General features: G+C 38.4%; 1 protein-coding gene across 1 annotated transcript in view; it reads right to left on the bottom strand.

Moving 5' to 3' along the window:
* The window catches only part of LOC136884060 (intermembrane lipid transfer protein Vps13), an 816,621-nt gene that overhangs the window by 295,918 nt on the left and 501,302 nt on the right, over window positions 1-19,401 (bottom strand). Inside the window, exon 33 of the mRNA XM_067156088.2 lies at window positions 4,535-4,876. Within this exon, the coding sequence (XP_067012189.2) occupies window positions 4,535-4,876 (342 nt within the window). The remainder of the gene's footprint in view (window positions 1-4,534; window positions 4,877-19,401) is intronic.

Raw genomic sequence — 19,401 nt, 5'->3', positions numbered from 1 at the left:
ACTGCCCTAAATGTAGATCAGCAGTGACCGATTGATTCATAATAGTTCTTAACGTGATGCATTTAATTAAATCTGCCTTGCACTCAACAGACCTGAACCCTATTAGAAATTTATTGAACACAGCTGCTTCAGTCATGTTCTCAAGGATAAAATTCTTGTAATTACAGATGAATAGTGGCAATTAGTCAGCAAGAACAATGTCAATTCCACTGCCTACATGGAATGTGACAAAAATGTAATGGTCTGTCAGTCTATAACTGGATGAAAACTTGAATGAACAGACGGCAATTAAATCGTCAAAAGGAAAGTAATGATGAAGATTCCAAACCATATCCCACAACAGTCCCTAAGCTGTCTCAAATCATGCACGATTGCATTACCTGTTTAGGCAATGATGTGGCTATGCCCACAAAGATGGATTCATTGTTTTACAAATTAGGTCAAAATAAAAAACCACCCACTGGAAATGCACTTTAAACTTATGATTTGCACTAGTTTGTTCATTTTCATTACTTACATCGATCATTTGGGTTCCTTTTGTAATTCTGTGACTGTCCTGTGTTCCTAGTCTTCTACCACCTGTATTTATCTTTACTGTTTTGCGTATTACCCTTTTGCGTGTTTATCCAACATTCTTCTGATATCTGATATTCAAATTTGCTCTTGTTTCTAATTACACAAGAACCTCGTTTATACAGATTAAGTGGGATCAGAACTGATCCAGATTACTGAAAATCCGGGTAATCCAGAAAAACTAAAAGACAATACAGTACATGTTATGTAATCTATTAACATACTGTAAGTTGTACAGTAATACCTGTTTTCAATTGTACAAAAAAAATATCATCACTTTGTACATTTACGACTCTGTTTTAGGTACTAAAATAATGTGAGAGTTTTTCTGTTTTACATTTGTATAGCATTTGCCTGCACCATGATCACGAAGATGTTCTTTTAACAGCAGTTCTGCCGGTGTGGTTTCAGTCAGGGATTCTAAATAGGCCATCAGTTTGTCCAGCTGCATTGTTGACTCTCCACGAGTCATTGTTACTTCTGATGGAGCGCCGGTGTCAGCTTCAAATTCACGATCAGTGAATTAATAGTGCGTTGCATTCAAAAGAACGTGGGTTCGAATCCCACCTCAGCCGTCCTGGGAATGGTTTACCACGGTTTCCCATTCTCAATACCAGGCAGACGCCGGGACGGTATCTTTGATAGACCATGGCCGAATTACTTCCAATTACTGTCCTTAACTTTCCTTGGCGGAAAAGACATTCAAGAAGAGTCGACGCTATAAAAGAAATACTGTACAAATAAAAATAAATTTTTATTATTTTTGATCTGGATAAACCAGAGATCCGGATTAATGAGGGCTGGATAAACGAGGTTCTTGTGTACTTCCCCTGTCAAAATTGCGGATGTGTTGATATGGCCTCAGAGTTCTCCCCAGAAATTTTCCTCAGCCGGGTGGCAGGAATGAGTAGCTGAAAGGGCCTATGTAAAAAACAAGCATGGTAAAATTTTATTTTATTCCCTGTAGACCATTAACAATGATATTAGACAGAAACACTAGTTGCAAAATTGAACTATTTTACTGTTATAAATAAAAGTATTTTGAACTTCTATTGTTCTACTGCTCGTTCATAACCATTCAACACCGGTGCTTACACTCTGTTGCTGTGGAGTACCATATGGGTTTGTGATGTCATGTGGAACTGAACGCTCACATGTGATTCCATGCTAATCCAAGCACAATTATGCCGACAATAATGATGATTTATCATTTAAATTAACATTTTAAAGTATTTATATTTTCATTTGGAGCACAAATGACTAACAAAATTTAATAATCATACATACCTAGCACATAATATCTACGTTATGTTAGCCAGGAGGGGCTGTAAAAACGGCAGGGTGGTGCACCTATTAAAAATGTCTTAGGGAGAACACTGGGCCTTTCACTGAGTATTGAAACCGCCCTCCTGATGAAGCTAGGAAGTAGAAACAAGCTCTTCAGGGAGTGAGAAGAAACGGATGTGTCTTGATGAGGCGAAAGCCAATCCATTTGAAGGCAGCAATGTATAAAGATGTGGAGATTGTCCTTGTCCTTTTGTGTCTTCTTTCTATTTCTTCCTCTTCCCACACTGACATTTTCAACGTATCAGCTGTCTAATTCAATTCTACAGTCAACTTAAACTACAGAAACTTAAGAACAAACTATGGTACTTGCAGCTCTACAAGAAGAGGCTTGTTCAAAAGGACTTGACAGCTCTTTGAAGCTCAACACATAACATAACAATCCTTGATGTGATGCATTTAATTAAATCTGCTTTGCATTCAAAAGACGAGAACCCCATTACAAATTTAATGAACAAGGCTGCTTCAATCAAGTTCTTGTAAACCCCCTGTGGGTGGAGGCGGTAGAATAACACCCACGGTATCCCCTGCCTGTCGTAAGAGGCGACTAAAAGGGGCCTCAGGGGCTCTGAACTTTGGAGCGTGGGTTGGCGACCACGGGGCCCTTAGCTGAGTCCTGGCATTTCTTCCACTTACTTGTGCCAGGCTCCTCACTTTCATCTATCCTATCCGACCTCTCTTGGTCAACTCTTGTTTTTTCCGACCCCGAAGCTATTAGGTTTGCGAGGGCTAGGGAGTCTTTCATTTTCACGCCCTTCGTGGCCCTTGTCTTCTTTTGGCCGATATCTTCGTTTTTCGAAGTGTCGGACCCCTTCCGTATTTTCCCTCTGATTAGTGTTATATAGAGGATGGTTGCCTAGTTCTACTTCCTCTTAAAACAATAATCACCACCACCACCATCAAGTTCTTGTAATTACAGATGAATGGTGGCAGTCAGCAAAAGCATAATGTCACTTTCGCTACATACATGGAATGTAACAAACATGTAATGGTCTCTCAGTCTATAACTGGATGAAAACTTGAACAGATGGCAACAGGTTTCTGTGTTCCTTTCGATGTTCATATCTTTCTATATGTAATACAGATAGATGGAGATTTCTTTATTCAGGCAATGGTGTAACTAAGTTAACAAAAGACTGATTCCTTTATTTACAGATTACATCAAAAAACAATCCACTCTGGGTATGCATTTCAAACCTCTGCAATTTTGCTGGACTTGAGAATTTTCAAGTCATTATTGTTATTTGTCCTTATGTAAATTCAGAATTTTTCTAGTTGTATGTTTTACCCTCTTACGACGTTCAAACATTTTAATTTAAAAATGAGTACAAAATTTTATTGTTCCACCTTCTCAATACTTAAAATCATTTAACGTTTATCAAAACATTACAATATAATAATAACAGATACTAGTTTCGGTCCGTATTTTTGGACCATCATCAGCCTAGCCAAAATTACAAGCAAAAGACATAATCTAAAAATGAAGTGATGTGGATGAAGAAGGGGATGGGATGGTGATGGAATGACATACAAAAGTAAAAACCTTGTACATGTGCTACAATAAAATATGACCAGAATATGTTAAAATTAAAAGATGAATAAAAGCATTGTGATGTCTTATGAATCACTTGATGACAAAGTCTTAGGTTGACAGTTGAACTTGTGTTGCACACTTAAATTCGAGTGAAATCTTATGTAAGTTCTAATGTTTCTGGAAGGTTCTAACAGCGAGTTCCACAATGGCGCAGAGGGAATTGTCCAAAATGACCAGTATAGACTTAAGAAAGAAGTAAGTATAAATAACCACCTAATCGATACTTTATTAATGCCTCAGGCAAAATTGAATAAAATTAAAATAAAATAAAAAAATAAAAAATAAAAAAAATAAAAATAAAATTAAAACTTACATTGACAATAAGCACAAATAAAAGTTCTTTCTCCAAAGAACTTTTATTTGTGCTTATTGTCAATGTTTTTCTTTTCAGTTCTTTATTTATACAGCTGAAGAGGACCACTAAGTGGTCGAAACATGTCCTGTAAGTTTTAATTTTATTCAATTTTGCCTGAGGCATTAATAAAGTATCGATTAGGTGGTTATTTATACTTACTTCTTGATTAAACATCGATACGGTCATGAAATGGACAACTTGTAATACAGTATAGACTTGACGAAATGAGAAAGCTGGACTCGTTCTATGTGGCAAGCTGCTGGAATAAGTGCAGCTTGTTCTACAAAAAGCGCAAGGTTCATTGGGTTCCGACTGAATTGAGACTACCATTAAAAAACAGCAAACGTTCATTAAATTGAGTACATGTGAAGTTTAATCTAAATGAATGTGAAAAGGTGGATGTCCAGGAGGCAGCCAAGTCCTAGAAGGCATTGAGTGATTGGACAGATAAATGAGGAGATGCTAAAAGGACAGCACAACTGAATACCAAAGGTATTTGTATGTCTTAGACAAGTATGAAAGCTTATTCTGCAATTTCTAGAATTTATTTTTAGATGTGCCACTAGTAAAAGGACTCCTCTGCTGTCTTGGTTTGTCAAAGTTTCACACGAAATAAAATGGTCAAATTTAACAAAATATTTTGCATGATAAACATTGTAATACATTACCTTAATCACCAAGAAATGCTCCACAAACGTCTCCAAGTTACTGACAGAAGCACTGACTAACAGCTGATCACGTTCATCTTCAAAACACAGTCCCACTTTGGCACCATTCTCAAGCATTACTTCTTTGTAGTCAGTATCACCATCTTCTGACTTGTTTTGCACATGAAAATGGCTTTCTTCCAATAACAGGGCAATGGCCATTCCTGTATCATTCTCAACCAAATAAGGTGCAACAGCAGCTTCACGAGAAGCTAGATCTTGTTTATATGCATCCTCGAATGCTTTGCCAAGGTTCATCAGAACTTCTAGACATGTCTTAGTCACTGTCACCTCCAAATTATCCTAAAAAAGAGAGAGAGAAAAACATTCAATGCATTTGTTTCATTTGGATATCTATATAATGTACTGAACAACTCATTAAGAATAGCATTCACGTTGTCATCATATCAGAGAAGAATTAAAGAAGCTCTTGGAAGCTACACAACCAGGAAGAAGGGTACATGGTTATGAGGGTGTTCAGGGGTTGTAGTAAGGATGTAAAAGAGAGGATATAAGTCTCTGGTAGGACCTCAACTACAGTATAGTTCCAGTGTATGGGACCCTCACTAGGATTACTTGATTCGAGAACTGGAAAAAATCCAAAGAAAAGCAGCTTGATTTGTTCTGGGTGATTTCTGACAAAAGAGTAGCGTTACGAAAAGGTTGAAAAGTTTGGGCTGGGAAGACTTGGGAGAAAGGAGACAAGTTGCTCGACTCAGCGGTATGTTCCGAGCTATCAGTGGAGAGATGGCGTGGAATGACATTAGTAGATGAGTAAGTTTCAGTGGTGTCTTTAAAAGTAGGAAAGATCACAATCTAAATATATAAAATATGAGTTTTGTCTGTACATTGCTCAGAATTTAAAAAGGATGGTATTTCTGTATCAGTCGCGTCCACAGTAACAAGGAAATGCACTTTTTACTTTTCCGTAATTTCTGTCTGTCTGTCTGTCTGTCTGTCTGTCTGTCTGTCTGTCTGTCTGTCTGTCTGTCTGTCTGTCTGTACACACATCACAAGAAAACGGCTGAGGAGAATTTAATGAAAATCGGTATGCGAAGTCGGGGAATAAGTCGCTACAATCTAGGCTATAAATAATGTTGTTCATGCTGATAGAAATGGTAGTTTAGGGGAAGGCCTAAATTTAATTCTCAAATTTTTATGTTATTAGTGGTTTACCTTAATGAAAATTGGTATGCAAATTTGGGCAATAAGTCGCTATAATCCATGCCATAAATAATTTGATTGACGCCGAGTGAAATGGTAGTTTAGGGGAAGGCCTAAAATTTAGTTCTCAAATATTTATGTTTTAACTGGTTGTATCTTAGTGAAAATCGGTATGTGAAGTCGGGGAATAAGTCGCTACAATCTAGGCCATAAATAATTGTATTCATATTGAGAAAAAAATAGTTTAGGACAAGGCCTAAAATGTAATTCTCAAATATTTATGTTACTAGTGGTCCTATCTTAATGAAAAATCGGTATGCAAAGTTGGAGAATAAGTCTCTATAATCTAGGCCATAAATAATTTTATTCATGTTGAGTGAAACGGTAGTTTAGGGGAAGCCCTAAAATTTAATTCCCAAATAATTATGTTATTAGTAATCGTATTATGTTACCTTACCGGCTATGCTCACATAGATATTCATGAATTTGGATTTTTGTTACTAAGTCCATATCAGCACCGAGTCACGACAAAATGGGTAAACAGGATTTAATGAAAAACGGTATGTAAAGTCGGAGAATAAGGAACTACGGTCTACGCTATAAATAATTTTATAAGGCGCCCTAATATCACAGAGTCGAAAGAAAAGTATATGTAAAGGCCTACAAGATAGAAAGCTCATAAAATTTATCAACAGTAACATTACATTGACCATTGTTTGTTGTGATGTGCTTTGTGTCTTCTGTTGCCACTCGTCTGCGATAGATGGGATTACTGCTGCCTACCGAGTATTTTTTTTTAAATTTGCCTTACGTTGCACCAATACAGATAGGTCTTATGGTGACGATGGGATAGGAAAGGGCTAGGAGTGTGAAGGAAGCGGCCTTGGCCTTAATGTACAGCTCCATCATTTTCCTGGTGTGAAAATGTGAAACCATGGAATACCATCTTTGGTGCTGCCGACATTGGGGTTCGAATCCACTATCTCGGGGATGCAAGCTCACAGCTTCATGCCCCGAAACACACGGCCAATTCGCCTGGTCGTACCGAGTTTAACAGTCTGACTGAATATTGGCAGGAAGTAGCTGGGGAGTAGATAACTTTCTCCTTTAGCATGCCATTCCTCTGGTTCATAAATTTTCTGATACTACTAGTACATAACATACTGGTTCGTCATAGCATTTGAGCTATTCAATCACCACTCTGAGGCACTGATTGGAATGAGCAGTGTGCATATTTAACGGAATAATGGCTGACGAGTGTTTACGGCTGTCTGCGGCCTGGTCATTCCAGTTCTGGAACTTTGGACTGTTAGATCGGCACCATAGTTCTATTTGTTAAAAGTGAGAAAATGTGCAGTTTTTTTTGATTGAGTATTTTATATGATACCATTGCTTTTAATCACCACTTTCCTACTGACGTTTCTGTAATGACCTATGTTGACTTCAGTTAGGATGAAGATAAAGTTGAAATTCAAGACGACAAATTGGGGCAAATATTCGTTTATAAGAAGGGGTGTTAGGGATTGGAATACCTAACCAAGGGAAATGTTCAATAAATTTCCCATTTCTTTGCAATTGTAACGTTCCAGACGTTACAGTGTAATTATGTTAATTTTATTATGTGTAATTAATTCAGGAATTTAACGTCATGATATTTATTTTGGTATGTAATTGTATTATAATTCATGTTTAATCATTTGCTCACTATCATTTCATTACTTTGTAACTACGACTTATAAACGAGGGCTGAATATCCTAATATTCACTTAGATTCTTGCGACAGTCGGTTAAAATTAACTTGCAGTAGATTTCCTCTATCTTGCCACATCACCGAGGAAGTTGGAAGGACAAATTTAGACATCAAGTTCTGAGAAAAGCTAGCACGTGTTCAAGCGTGGTAACGTAAGCTACCGTATTTCGACCAGAATTATTCGAACTGTTCACCGCCTATATTTTCAAAGGAGCGTCATGTTGCCATGGATACTGAGTGAAAGGACGAATAGAAGAACAGTTGATATCTTGGTTGTGGCCCGTCAACTCTAATATCTGGAGTGGGGAGAGACGTGTCATCTGATTGGACCATGTGTAGCGACCTGTAATTAGCGCGAGAGAAGGTTATAAAAGGGCGTGTTTGAGCTCTTGGCTTCATCTTCTACTGATCTTCTGATCTTCTACGAGACTTCTCTCTACATTATTCTACGTATTCATTCGCTACTTGATCTTCTACGTGATAATCTACTTGATTCTTCGTCTCGATACTTAGAAATTCTGAATGAGGGGTGTATAGCCACTCTCATCAGGAATTACGTACAGCACGGCTACAAGACCGGTTTGAACCAGTCGAAGTCAATAGATAGTTTTAATCTAGATAGAAATGAAACTTCAGAGAACATTTTCAGTAAAGTTGGAAGGATTCTTAATTGAGTATCCTCTCCATATAACCCAAGGTGGTTCTTCTAACTATGACTTAGGGCTTATCTCCAATATATGGGATAAAGCATAATAGGGAGTGTTAGTTTTGAAGTCATCTTCCAATTAGTGGTGGGTGCAATTTGCAAGGCAGGAATGGTACTTAGCTGCAGATGAAGAAATCTCAAAGACGACCGATGATGTTCCCGCTACAAGGATGGAAGCTTTCCAAGGACCAGCAGAACAAGACTACATGGTGAGCAAGCGAGTTAAAGATATTGCAAGTTTTCGCGAAGTAGAGTCAGTCAATTTTTTGTTAAATTCATTTTCTATTTTTAATTCAGTTCTCGTTAAACCGTCGTCATTTATATTAAATATAATAAATAGTATTTTTCTTGTTCACTTTAATCAATTTGCCTTAATTAGCCTTTTGATTTTTAATTCTCCTGCTTAATGATTAGTGCACTATCACCCCACCCCTGTGATAAGAGTCTGTCCAAGCTTGATTATAAATTTTATCTTTAAGTCCTCAACTTAAAGATTGGCGCCCTTTGCTTGCTTGGTTGCATTTCTCGTTTGAAGATTGTTCTCCGAGAGGGGAAGTCACATAAATGCCGCTCCAACGTGTGGCGAGAAAATCATTAAGTACGGAGCAGTTAATAACGGTAACGATATCAGAATTAGTATTATGGGCAAAATTTGGATATCCACGTTTCATTAAGAGTGTTTGATTGTGGGAAGGGTCATGGCTGATCAGACGAAAGAGGAGAGGATGTTGCGCAGTGGACGGGCGATAAAAGGCAATAATGTATTGAGTTCAGAGGAAGAGTTGTGTAGTCTAGGAGAGGAAATTGAAGATAGAAGTGTAAGTAGTATGGAGAGTGAAGGCAAGCAGAAAGAAGTCAGTATGGAGTCAGATGATAGTAGGATGGGGGGCGAAGCGGAAGTAAACACTAACAATGAAAGTAATAATAATGATCAGTTAATGGGAATGATGCAGTTAATGTTAAGTAAGATAGAGGACAGTAAATCTGAAATAAAAAATGAATTGGAACAAATTAAAACAGATGCAGAACAAACTAAATCTGAGCTTAAAAGTGAATTGGAACAAATTAAAACAGATGAACAAAATAACACTAAAATTGAGAGTATTAAATATGAACTTAAAGAACAGTTAGAGCAAACTAAAGCTGAATTAAGTAGGGAGATGAGGGAAAATAAGGAGGAAGCGAATCGGAGAATGGACGAACACAGTAGGCAGTTACGCGATCTGGTGGTAAAAAATGAACATTTTAATAAGCGATTAGAGGACCAGAAAAGCGAATATGTACGGCAAGGAAAAAAGGTAGAAGAAAAGTTGGCAGAGCAGAGAAGTGAATTCCTGGAATTAATGGGGAAGGAAAACAACTCTACTAGGGAGGAAGTAATGAGGCAGGTCACTAGTATTGATAAGAGAGTTGAGACTCAAAGAGGGGAAATACGGGTATTTAAAGACCACGTCCAACAAGAGATTGACACGGTAAAGCTTAGAATAGAAGATGAGACCCGGGCAAGTGAAGAAAGGTTTGCGATAGCTGAAGAGAATAAGATTGAAATTAGGACATTGAAAGAGAAGCAGGTTAATTTGGAGAGAGAAATTGATAGGAGAGACAGAGATGTAGAATGCCGGATGGAGAAAGCAGAAAATAAGTTAAAACAGGTGGCAAAGGATAAACAGGTTTTCACGGGAAGGCAATGTCTAGGAAATAGCTACATTAGGGAAATTGAACTACCTAAATTTAATGGGAAACAAACGAACCCGCTAGATTTCCTTAAGATGATTGAAAAACGATTTGAAAAGCGTCTAGAGGAAGGGTCTATGGACTGGGAAGACGTTATGGAAAATATTGACCATGCTTTTGTAGGAGAAACTCGGTCTTGGTTCATGGTATATAGGCAAACGATGACGAACCTGAAAGAATTCAGAAATAAGTTTAGAGAGAAATTCTGGAATGAAGCGATACAAGCTCGGGAGAGAGAAAGGGTGGTATTTGGGAGGTACAAACAGCATGAAGGAGTTACTATGACCAAGTACTTCCTGGCACATGTCATGATTTGTCAGAACTTAGATGGTATAACCGAGGGGTCTGATGTAGTAAGACTACTTTTAAGACATTTTCCGGACAGGGTGAGAGAAGCGGCCTGCATGCAAAAAGTTGGTACTATTCAGGAGATGGAGAACCTACTAGGCAGTTTTGATGCTTTAGGTAACCTTAGGAGTAGAACGGAGAATATTCAGAACTTTAGTCATCACAACGGAATGAGATATAACGGTAGAACACAGAATCACGAAGCTCGCAATCAGTTCAGACCTCAGCAGAACAGCAGGAGCGGAGCACCGGAATATAGGACAGGAAATCCCCAACGGAGGCCAGAGCAATGTACTAATGAGTCCAACGTCAATACACAAAGGGAACCTTTAAACTAACTAGAGGCTGTAATGTTAGGTCAGAATTCCAGCCTAGTACGAAGGTAGCGAAGTGTCTTGCCATGAAAGTGTTACCATATGACCTCGATGTTAGAGACGATTTGTTGTATGAACCCGAGCAGAATAATGGAGATTCAAGTAATAAAGTAGTCAATCCCGTTGTTAAATTGAAAGTTTGGGGGGCGTGTGTTAAAGTTTTGATTGATTCTGGTAGCCAAATATCATGTATTAGTTCTCAGTGGTATGAGTCATTAGTGAAACAGGGTATTCAGTTGGAGGAAATGCCTGTTAAGTCTACTTTCATCATTACGGCTGTTGGAAAGAGGTCTAAGCAAATTTGTAAACAAGTAGTTGTCCCGATCTGTATTAATAATTTTATTAGCGTTCAGATATGTTTGGTAATTCCGCATTTGATATTTGATCTTATCTTGGGATCTGACTGGTTAACGTTAAAATTGGCTCAGTTAAATTACAATGATCTAGTGCTAAATTTGAGGTGGAATAATGAGGATATCAAGGTCAAGTTTGAGGAGGAAATTCAGAGGAAAACGGAAGTTAGTACAGTGTGGAGAATGAGAGAGGTTTCTAAAGTTAATGAAGAGGCTAGTAAGGGCCTGAAGTTGTGCCAGTTGTGGATTAATGAGGATAAAAGATGTGGCTTGAAAGAAGCCGTAAGTAGAAATGAGTTAAATGAAATCCAGAAGGACAAGTTATTTGAAGTGTTATGTGAACACGTGGAGATTTTCTCCGAGAAACCTGGTGTTACCCATCTGTATGAACATTCTTTTTCTGTGCTGGATAAGACTCCATTCAGCGGACCGCGGTATCCGATACCACACAAAGATGCAGAAGCCGTAGAGGATCAAATTCAAGCTATGTTAGCAGACGATGTGATTGAATTATCAAACAGTCAATATGTTAATCCCTTAATTGTCGTGCCTAAGTCTGATGGATCAATACGTTTGTGTATTGATGGCAGGGAGATGAACAGACGTATTGGTGCTGATCAGTTGAGATCACAAACCATTGAAGAGTTGATACAGAGTTTTCAGGGTAAGAGTTGGTTTTCTACGTTAGATCTGAGGAGTAGTTTTTGGCAGATACCTTTAAGATCAGAAGACAGGCCTCTTACTGCTTTCAGCTATAAGCATAGTTTGTACCAATTTAGGCGTGTTCCTTTTGGGACCCGTACGAGTTCGGCAGCTCTTATTCGCGCACTTAGTATTGCCTTGGGAGATGATACTGGAGATTATGCTACTATTTATATCGATGATTTGGTTATAGGATCTAGTACCTTTGAAGAGCACTTGGACCACTTGGAGAGGGTTTTTTCTAAATTAGAGTATGCTGGTTTTACTCTGAAACTTGACAAATGTGTTTTCAGTAGACGAGAGGTGACTTTTTTGGGGCACCGTGTATCGGCAATGGGAGTGACGCCTGAGAGCACAAGAATTGAAAAAATATTGAATACTACGACACCTAGAAATATTAAGGAGCTCAGATCGTATATTGGTGTATGCAATTTTTTCAGACGATTTGTAGTGAGATTTGGTAACTTACTAGAGCCATTTAGAGAACTATTGAAAGCTGGCAGTAAGTGGGAATGGACACAAGATCATGATAGAGCTTTCCTAAAATTAAAAGAAGGATTCAGGCAGGCGGTTGTTTTGAGATACCCCATGCCCGATAGGAAGTATGTGTTGCTGACGGATGCATCTCACTGTGGTATCGCTGGTGCACTATGTCAAGTAGATGATGATGGTAATTTAGGGATTGTGTCTTTAGCTTCCAGAGGTTTAAGTGCTGCTGAAAAGCGTTATACTATCACGGAACTTGAATTCCTAGCTATCGTATACTCCCTGAGTAAATTTAGGATGTATGTTTTAGGTACCGAATTTGAAATTAGGACGGATCATCATGCTCTTTCTTTTGTATCCAAGTGTAAATTATCATCTAACAGAGTTAGTAAATGGATACTCGCCCTACAAGAGTATGATTTTAAGGTAACTCACATTAAGGGAAAGAATAATGTCCTTGCTGATTTATTGTCACGTGATCCGAAGTTGTGCGAAGAAGGTAGCCTTCTAGAGCCACGTGAGGGCATTATTATATGTACATGTCTGTCTAAGGAAAATGAAACTGCTCTAAATAGACTACGTAACCTATTGGTTGAACAGTCGGTAGACGAAGAATGTCGGGAACCTTTGTCTGTACTTCAGGGAGGAGAGCAGCTCACTGTGTCGCATGGTAGGCACACGTACAAACTGGTTAACGGGTTTCTAGCCAGGAAATGTGGCGAGGATCTCTGGGGGATTTGTGTACCCAAAGCGCTACGTGTGGAATTGATTTGGTTTATCCACAAGGAATTAGGACATTTTGGAGCTAATAAAGTTCTGTATGAGATCCGACAGAATTTTATATGGGACAAGATGGGAAGAGATATAAGAAAAATTCTTTCCACTTGCGATCTGTGTCAGCGTAGCAAAGTTCCTAACCGCTATTTAGAAGGACCTCGTCAGGCAGTAATCTCAGAAAGACCTGGTGACTTGGTGTGTACTGATTTATTTGGACCTGTGGTTAAGGGACAGTTCGGCTTCCAATATATTTTAGTCATTATTGATGCTTTCTCGAAGTTGGTCAGATTATACGGTATGAGAAAAGCCACTGGAAAATCTTGTAGTCGTATAATCAAAGAGAAGTATATCCCTGAATTAGGTACTCCTCTTAGAATATTATCAGACAGTGGACCGCAATTTATTTCGAGAAAATGGAAGTCCATAATTAGAGAGCTAGGTATTACACAGGTTCATTCATCTATTAGATACCCTCAGGGCAATATGTGTGAGCGCGTTATGAAAGAGTTATCTCGCATGTTTAGATGCTTAGTGTTCGATAAGCATACAGCCTGGGTGGCTCATTTATCCCGCATAGAGACATGGATCAATGCAGTTCAACATGAAAGCACGAGATTGACGCCGTCACAAGTTCATTTTGGTTGTATGCCTCAGAATGAACTAGTGAGAGTGTTAGGTTTGCCTGAGGAACCACCTCGTAATGCTGAATTTTACGTCCGACTGGCACGGGAGAACCTGATTAAATCTGGAGATAAACGTAAAAGGCAACAGAAACGTAAAGTACTGGATAACTTTGAGGTAGGTGATATGGTTTTGGTGAGAGTTCCCATGTTGTCAAATAGTGAGGATAAGGTAACGAAGAAATTTTTTCTTTTATATCAAGGCCCTTATAAAGTACATAGAAAACTTGGACCCTGTGCTTACAAGTTAGCGGATGGCGAGAGCGTAATGAATGGTTCATATAACATTAGTAGTTTACGGAGATACCTGTCGTGTGAGGTGGCTGAACCGGATTGTGAGATATAGCTCAGTAACTCGGGGAAGTTGCTACTTGTTATGTCAGACTTCGAGCGGTATGTGTTTACGCCTCAATTGTGGCGGTATTTCCTAGTTGTGTTTGTAAACAAGGAAGGTGTTTGTGCGTAGCGGTAGATTTACGCTCGTTCACTGACAATAGATCATCTGTTTTCCGTATGTGAGGCCACGAAATTTTATATATTTGTTGTCTGAGATGTTACCGAAGGCTAATTAAAGCTGACGACGGCAAATAATTAATTTTCCCGTATGTGCATTTCTAACTTGCAATAATTTTACCGTGAGCTTAAATTACGTGTGTATTTGTGTGAAGTGTATTACATCCTGCTTCAAGATAAGGTTGAAACATTCGAAAGAGTGATAAAAGTGTAAATTGTTTGTATCATTTGTTTTCCATGGTTTTAATGTAAAAGATTGGAAGAGAACGTGTTACTGCTATCTAGCAAAGAATGTCGGAGAGATGGGAAGTAAAAAGGACAAATAGACACTCGGCAGAGTTTGTAATCTGAATTGTACATATATTATGTGATATTCTCTAGGGTAATCTTGTTTTTTACAAAAATGGAAAGTTGCTTGTGTTGGGCATAATTTTGTATCTAAACCTCAAGATGAACTGAAATAACAGACAGTCGCAATGGTAAGCAGTCTAAAAGAGATATGGAAAGAGTGAGATATAATTAATTGTATGAAAATACTGTCGCTCGTAATGGGCAGGTAATAGAGGTATTTCAAATCAATGTGGGAGTAAGTGTGTGAGTTCTCAACTCATGTAATATTTGTTAAGAACTCATGGGGGCGTATGTAACGTTCCAGACGTTACAGTGTAATTATGTTAATTTTATTATGTGTAATTAATTCAGGAATTTAACGTCATGATATTTATTTTGGTATGTAATTGTATTATAATTCATGTTTAATCATTTGCTCACTATCATTTCATTACTTTGTAACTACGACTTATAAACGAGGGCTGAATATCCTAATATTCACTTAGATTCTTGCGACAGTCGGTTAAAATTAACTTGCAGTAGATTTCCTCTATCTTGCCACATCACCGAGGAAGTTGGAAGGACAAATTTAGACATCAAGTTCTGAGAAAAGCTAGCACGTGTTCAAGCGTGGTAACGTAAGCTACCGTATTTCGACCAGAATTATTCGAACTGTTCACCGCCTATATTTTCAAAGGAGCGTCATGTTGCCATGGATACTGAGTGAAAGGACGAATAGAAGAACAGTTGATATCTTGGTTGTGGCCCGTCAACTCTAATATCTGGAGTGGGGAGAGACGTGTCATCTGATTGGACCATGTGTAGCGACCTGTAATTAGCGCGAGAGAAGGTTATAAAAGGGCGTGTTTGAGCTCTTGGCTTCATCTTCTACTGATCTTCTGATCTTCTACGAGACTTCTCTCTACATTATTCTACGTATTCATTCGCTACTTGATCTTCTACGTGATAATCTACTTGATTCTTCGTCTCGATACTTAGAAATTATGAATGAGGGGTGTATAGCCACTCTCATCAGGAATTACGTACAGCACGGCTACAAGACCGGTTTGAACCAGTCGAAGTCAATAGATAGTTTTAATCTAGATAGAAATGAAACTTCAGAGAACATTTTCAGTAAAGTTGGAAGGATTCTTAATTGAGTATCCTCTCCATATAACCCAAGGTGGTTCTTCTAACTATGACTTAGGGCTTATCTCCAATATATGGGATAAAGCATAATAGGGAGTGTTAGTTTTGAAGTCATCTTCCAATTAGTGGTGGGTGCAATTTGCAAGGCAGGAATGGTACTTAGCTGCAGATGAAGAAATCTCAAAGACGACCGATGATGTTCCCGCTACAAGGATGGAAGCTTTCCAAGGACCAGCAGAACAAGACTACATGGTGAGCAAGCGAGTTAAAGATATTGCAAGTTTTCGCGAAGTAGAGTCAGTCAATTTTTTGTTAAATTCATTTTCTATTTTTAATTCAGTTCTCGTTAAACCGTCGTCATTTATCTTAAATATAATAAATAGTATTTTTCTTGTTCACTTTAATCAATTTGCCTTAATTAGCCTTTTGATTTTTAATTCTCCTGCTTAATGATTAGTGCACTATCACCCCACCCCTGTGATAAGAGTCCGTCCAAGCTTGATTATAAATTTTATCTTTAAGTCCTCAACTTAAAGATTGGCGCCCTTTGCTTGCTTGGTTGTATTTCTCGTTTGATGATTGTTCTCCGAGAGGGGAAGTCACACAATCACTTAACAAAAGGCTAGGAAAACAACAGATAGGGAATCTGCCACCTGGCCAACTGCCCTAAATGCAGATCAGTAGAGAGTTGGGTAAGAAAGTGTAAATAGAGTGTACTTAAAATTAAAATCCGTGTCTACAATATATTAAAACATATTCTATTAAACATTAAAAAAAAAGTCTTTTAGAAGTCTATTGTGAAGCTCTTCGGTATGATCACTGAGTGACTTGATCTTGTATAAAAGTCAATCCGTATTACAGTTTTCAAGTGTTTAGTGTTTGTATGGTATGTTGAAAATCTTCCTTGAAGGCTTCATTTAAACTGTACTAGAAGACTGTGAGAAGCTGTTTGATTTACTGTTGTCTCAAGGTAACTTCATTGTTGTGTTAGGTGGAATAACGGTCTTCTAATTGGGCAGCTTGTCTTACGATCTCTTTCTAGAATGGTCTCTCTTATTGCCCGCTACCTTAAGGATGTGTCTGTGTACCAGCATTCTAGAAAGAGATCGTGAGGCAAGCTGCCCAATTAGAAGACTGTTATTCCACCTAACACAACAATGAAGTTACCTTCAGACAACAGTAAATCAAACAGCTTCTCACAGTCTTCTAGTACAGTTTAAATGAAGCCTTCAAGGAAGATATTCAACATACCATACAAACACTAAATACTTGAAAACTAAAACGGATCATCTTTTATTATATACAAGATCAAGTCACTCAGTGATCATAGGGAAGAGCTTCACAATAGACTTTTGAAAGAAGTTTAAAAAAATGTTTAATAGAAGAATATGTTTTAATATATTGTAGACACGGATTTTAATTTTAAGTACACTCTATTTATCCTTTCTTACCCAACCCATACCGCCCCCCCCCCTCCTTTCCTCTTTCAATATCAAATAGTAATCGTTTTTAAGGATTTTAAAGTTCCCATGGGAAAAATAATCAAGGTTTTTAACGTGCTTACTATTCTTGTATTATCATCTAAGGGTTTTTTTTTCTGGACACAGCTGGACCACTAACAAGGAAACATCAGCAATAGGTAAGTCACCGATCGCGATGAAACTTGGAAAACACATTGAGGTACATGTAAAAATGATGTCGGCATCAAGTTTGGGTGCCAACATTCATTAGGGCATTAACTACGGGGCCTAAAAGTTGCGACATTTCAAATTCCGCACGATGAGCGATGAATACCTGCTGCCCAATGCTAAGCTGGCACACTGCGTACCTGGAGACACACCTCTGCACCTCCTCCCCTCCCCACTCCAATTGGTTCGCCACCGCACGTATCCCTTCTCATGCTTATGAAAACGTTTGCACTGGGCGAGTTGGCCTTGCGGTTAGAGGTGCGCGGCTGCGAGCTTGCATCCGAGGGATAGTGGGTTCAAATCCCACTGTCGGCAGCCCTGAAGATGGTTTTCCGTGGTTTCCCATTTTCACACCAGGCAAATGCTGGGGTTGTACCTTAATTAAGGCCACGGCCGCTTCCTTCCACTTCCTAGCCCTTTCCTATCCCATCGTCGCCATAAGTCCTATCTGTGTCGGTGCGACGTAAAGCAATTAGCAAAAAAATGTATGGTGCCTGTTGTTAATTGTGTTTTGTTTCGGTTATCTTCTCACTATTTTTTAATGTTTTGAATAGACCAAAGATTGTTTTTGTTTACTATTAGTTATTGACGGGGAGTTTGCCCGATGTAATGTATACAGAGTCATTTATTGTGTTGGCTTGTAATTGTTTTTTGTTGTACCAGTTCGTACAATGGCCATTTAACTTTTTGCGTATTATACCCAGAAGACTGGAGTGTGATACTTTAATATCGGTACTTGTTGAATACATAGACCTTCGTCAGCTATAACGCAAAAGTACCAGTACAGTAAGACTACAGGTCTGTCTGTGATTACTGTATATCTACTGCATATATAAATGCACATTTTTTAAAAATTTTCAAGGCTTTTCATATTACGTCAAACTTTACTACATTCCATGTCATACTCATATCTTAGTTGCCTATGCATTAAATTTATTTATATTCGACAACCATTGCTGCAATTGAAATGTGTTGTGCCTGTCACTGCAAAACATAAATAAATCGTTCAGTACAAGCACAAATAAAAACATTCTACCTATAGGCCTATTCCTTATACCAGAGTACGCAATATGGAAAATACCAGTAGTTTCAAACTCTGAGTTTATAATTGTTGTTGTTGTTGTTGTTGTCATCTGCGATGTTGTTTTGTTATGACACAACTGGTAGCGTACACAAAATGGGTGGTGGGAAGGGGTCATAAAAAGAAGATCTGGACCTATAACCAGGTTTTGATATCCCGAAGTACCGAATCTCATTACATTAATTGAGATCCTCTACCCGGGCAAGTAATTTCTTTACATACAAAGGTATTTAATGTTGTTTAAAGCTGGGAGATTTATTTAGTGGTTGGTGATTTAATTTAATTAATTCCATATGTATGTCCACTCTAAAGGACACTATCGACATCTTTAAGGCGTTTTAGAAGTAAATAATTTAAGCGTAGGTAGGACGTGGTACCCCATCCCACGTTTGACCATGCGCGGTGGTATTTAACTCGGAGTTGTACCCACGAATGTGACAACTCACCGGAATTAGCAGGAATGAAAACATAACATTTGAATAAAATATGGGTATATTAGTGTATGTTATTTGTTATCATTATGTATGAAACGGAACGTAATTTAAAAGATTTCAATAATTACAGTACGAAAAGAAGCAAAGTACAGAGTCGGTCCCGTTGAACAGCTAAACAGCCGGCAAGCGTGGAGAGAAGGAAAACGTGTGGTGGCAAACCATTTGGAGCGTGGAGGGGAGGAGGTGTAGAGGTGTGTCTCCAGGTACGCAGTGTGCCAGCTTAGCATTGGCCAGCAGGTATTCATCGCTGATCGTGTGGAATTTGAAATGTCGCAATGTTTAGGCCCCGTAGTTAGCGCCCTAATGAATGTTGGCACCCAAAATTGCTGCCGACATCGTTTTTACATGTACCTCAATGTGTTTTCCAAGTCTCATTGCAATCGGCGACTTACCCATTGCCGATGTTCCCTTGTAAGTGGTCGAAACATGTACTGTACTGTTAATGTTTTTAAAATTTTGTCAAAAGCATGTATTAAAGTATCGAATAGGTGGTAATTTA

This window comes from Anabrus simplex, chromosome 1, assembly GCF_040414725.1.
Source record: "Anabrus simplex isolate iqAnaSimp1 chromosome 1, ASM4041472v1, whole genome shotgun sequence".
Classification (NCBI taxonomy): domain Eukaryota; kingdom Metazoa; phylum Arthropoda; class Insecta; order Orthoptera; family Tettigoniidae; genus Anabrus; species Anabrus simplex.
This window is presented reverse-complemented; position numbering and strand designations above follow the sequence as displayed.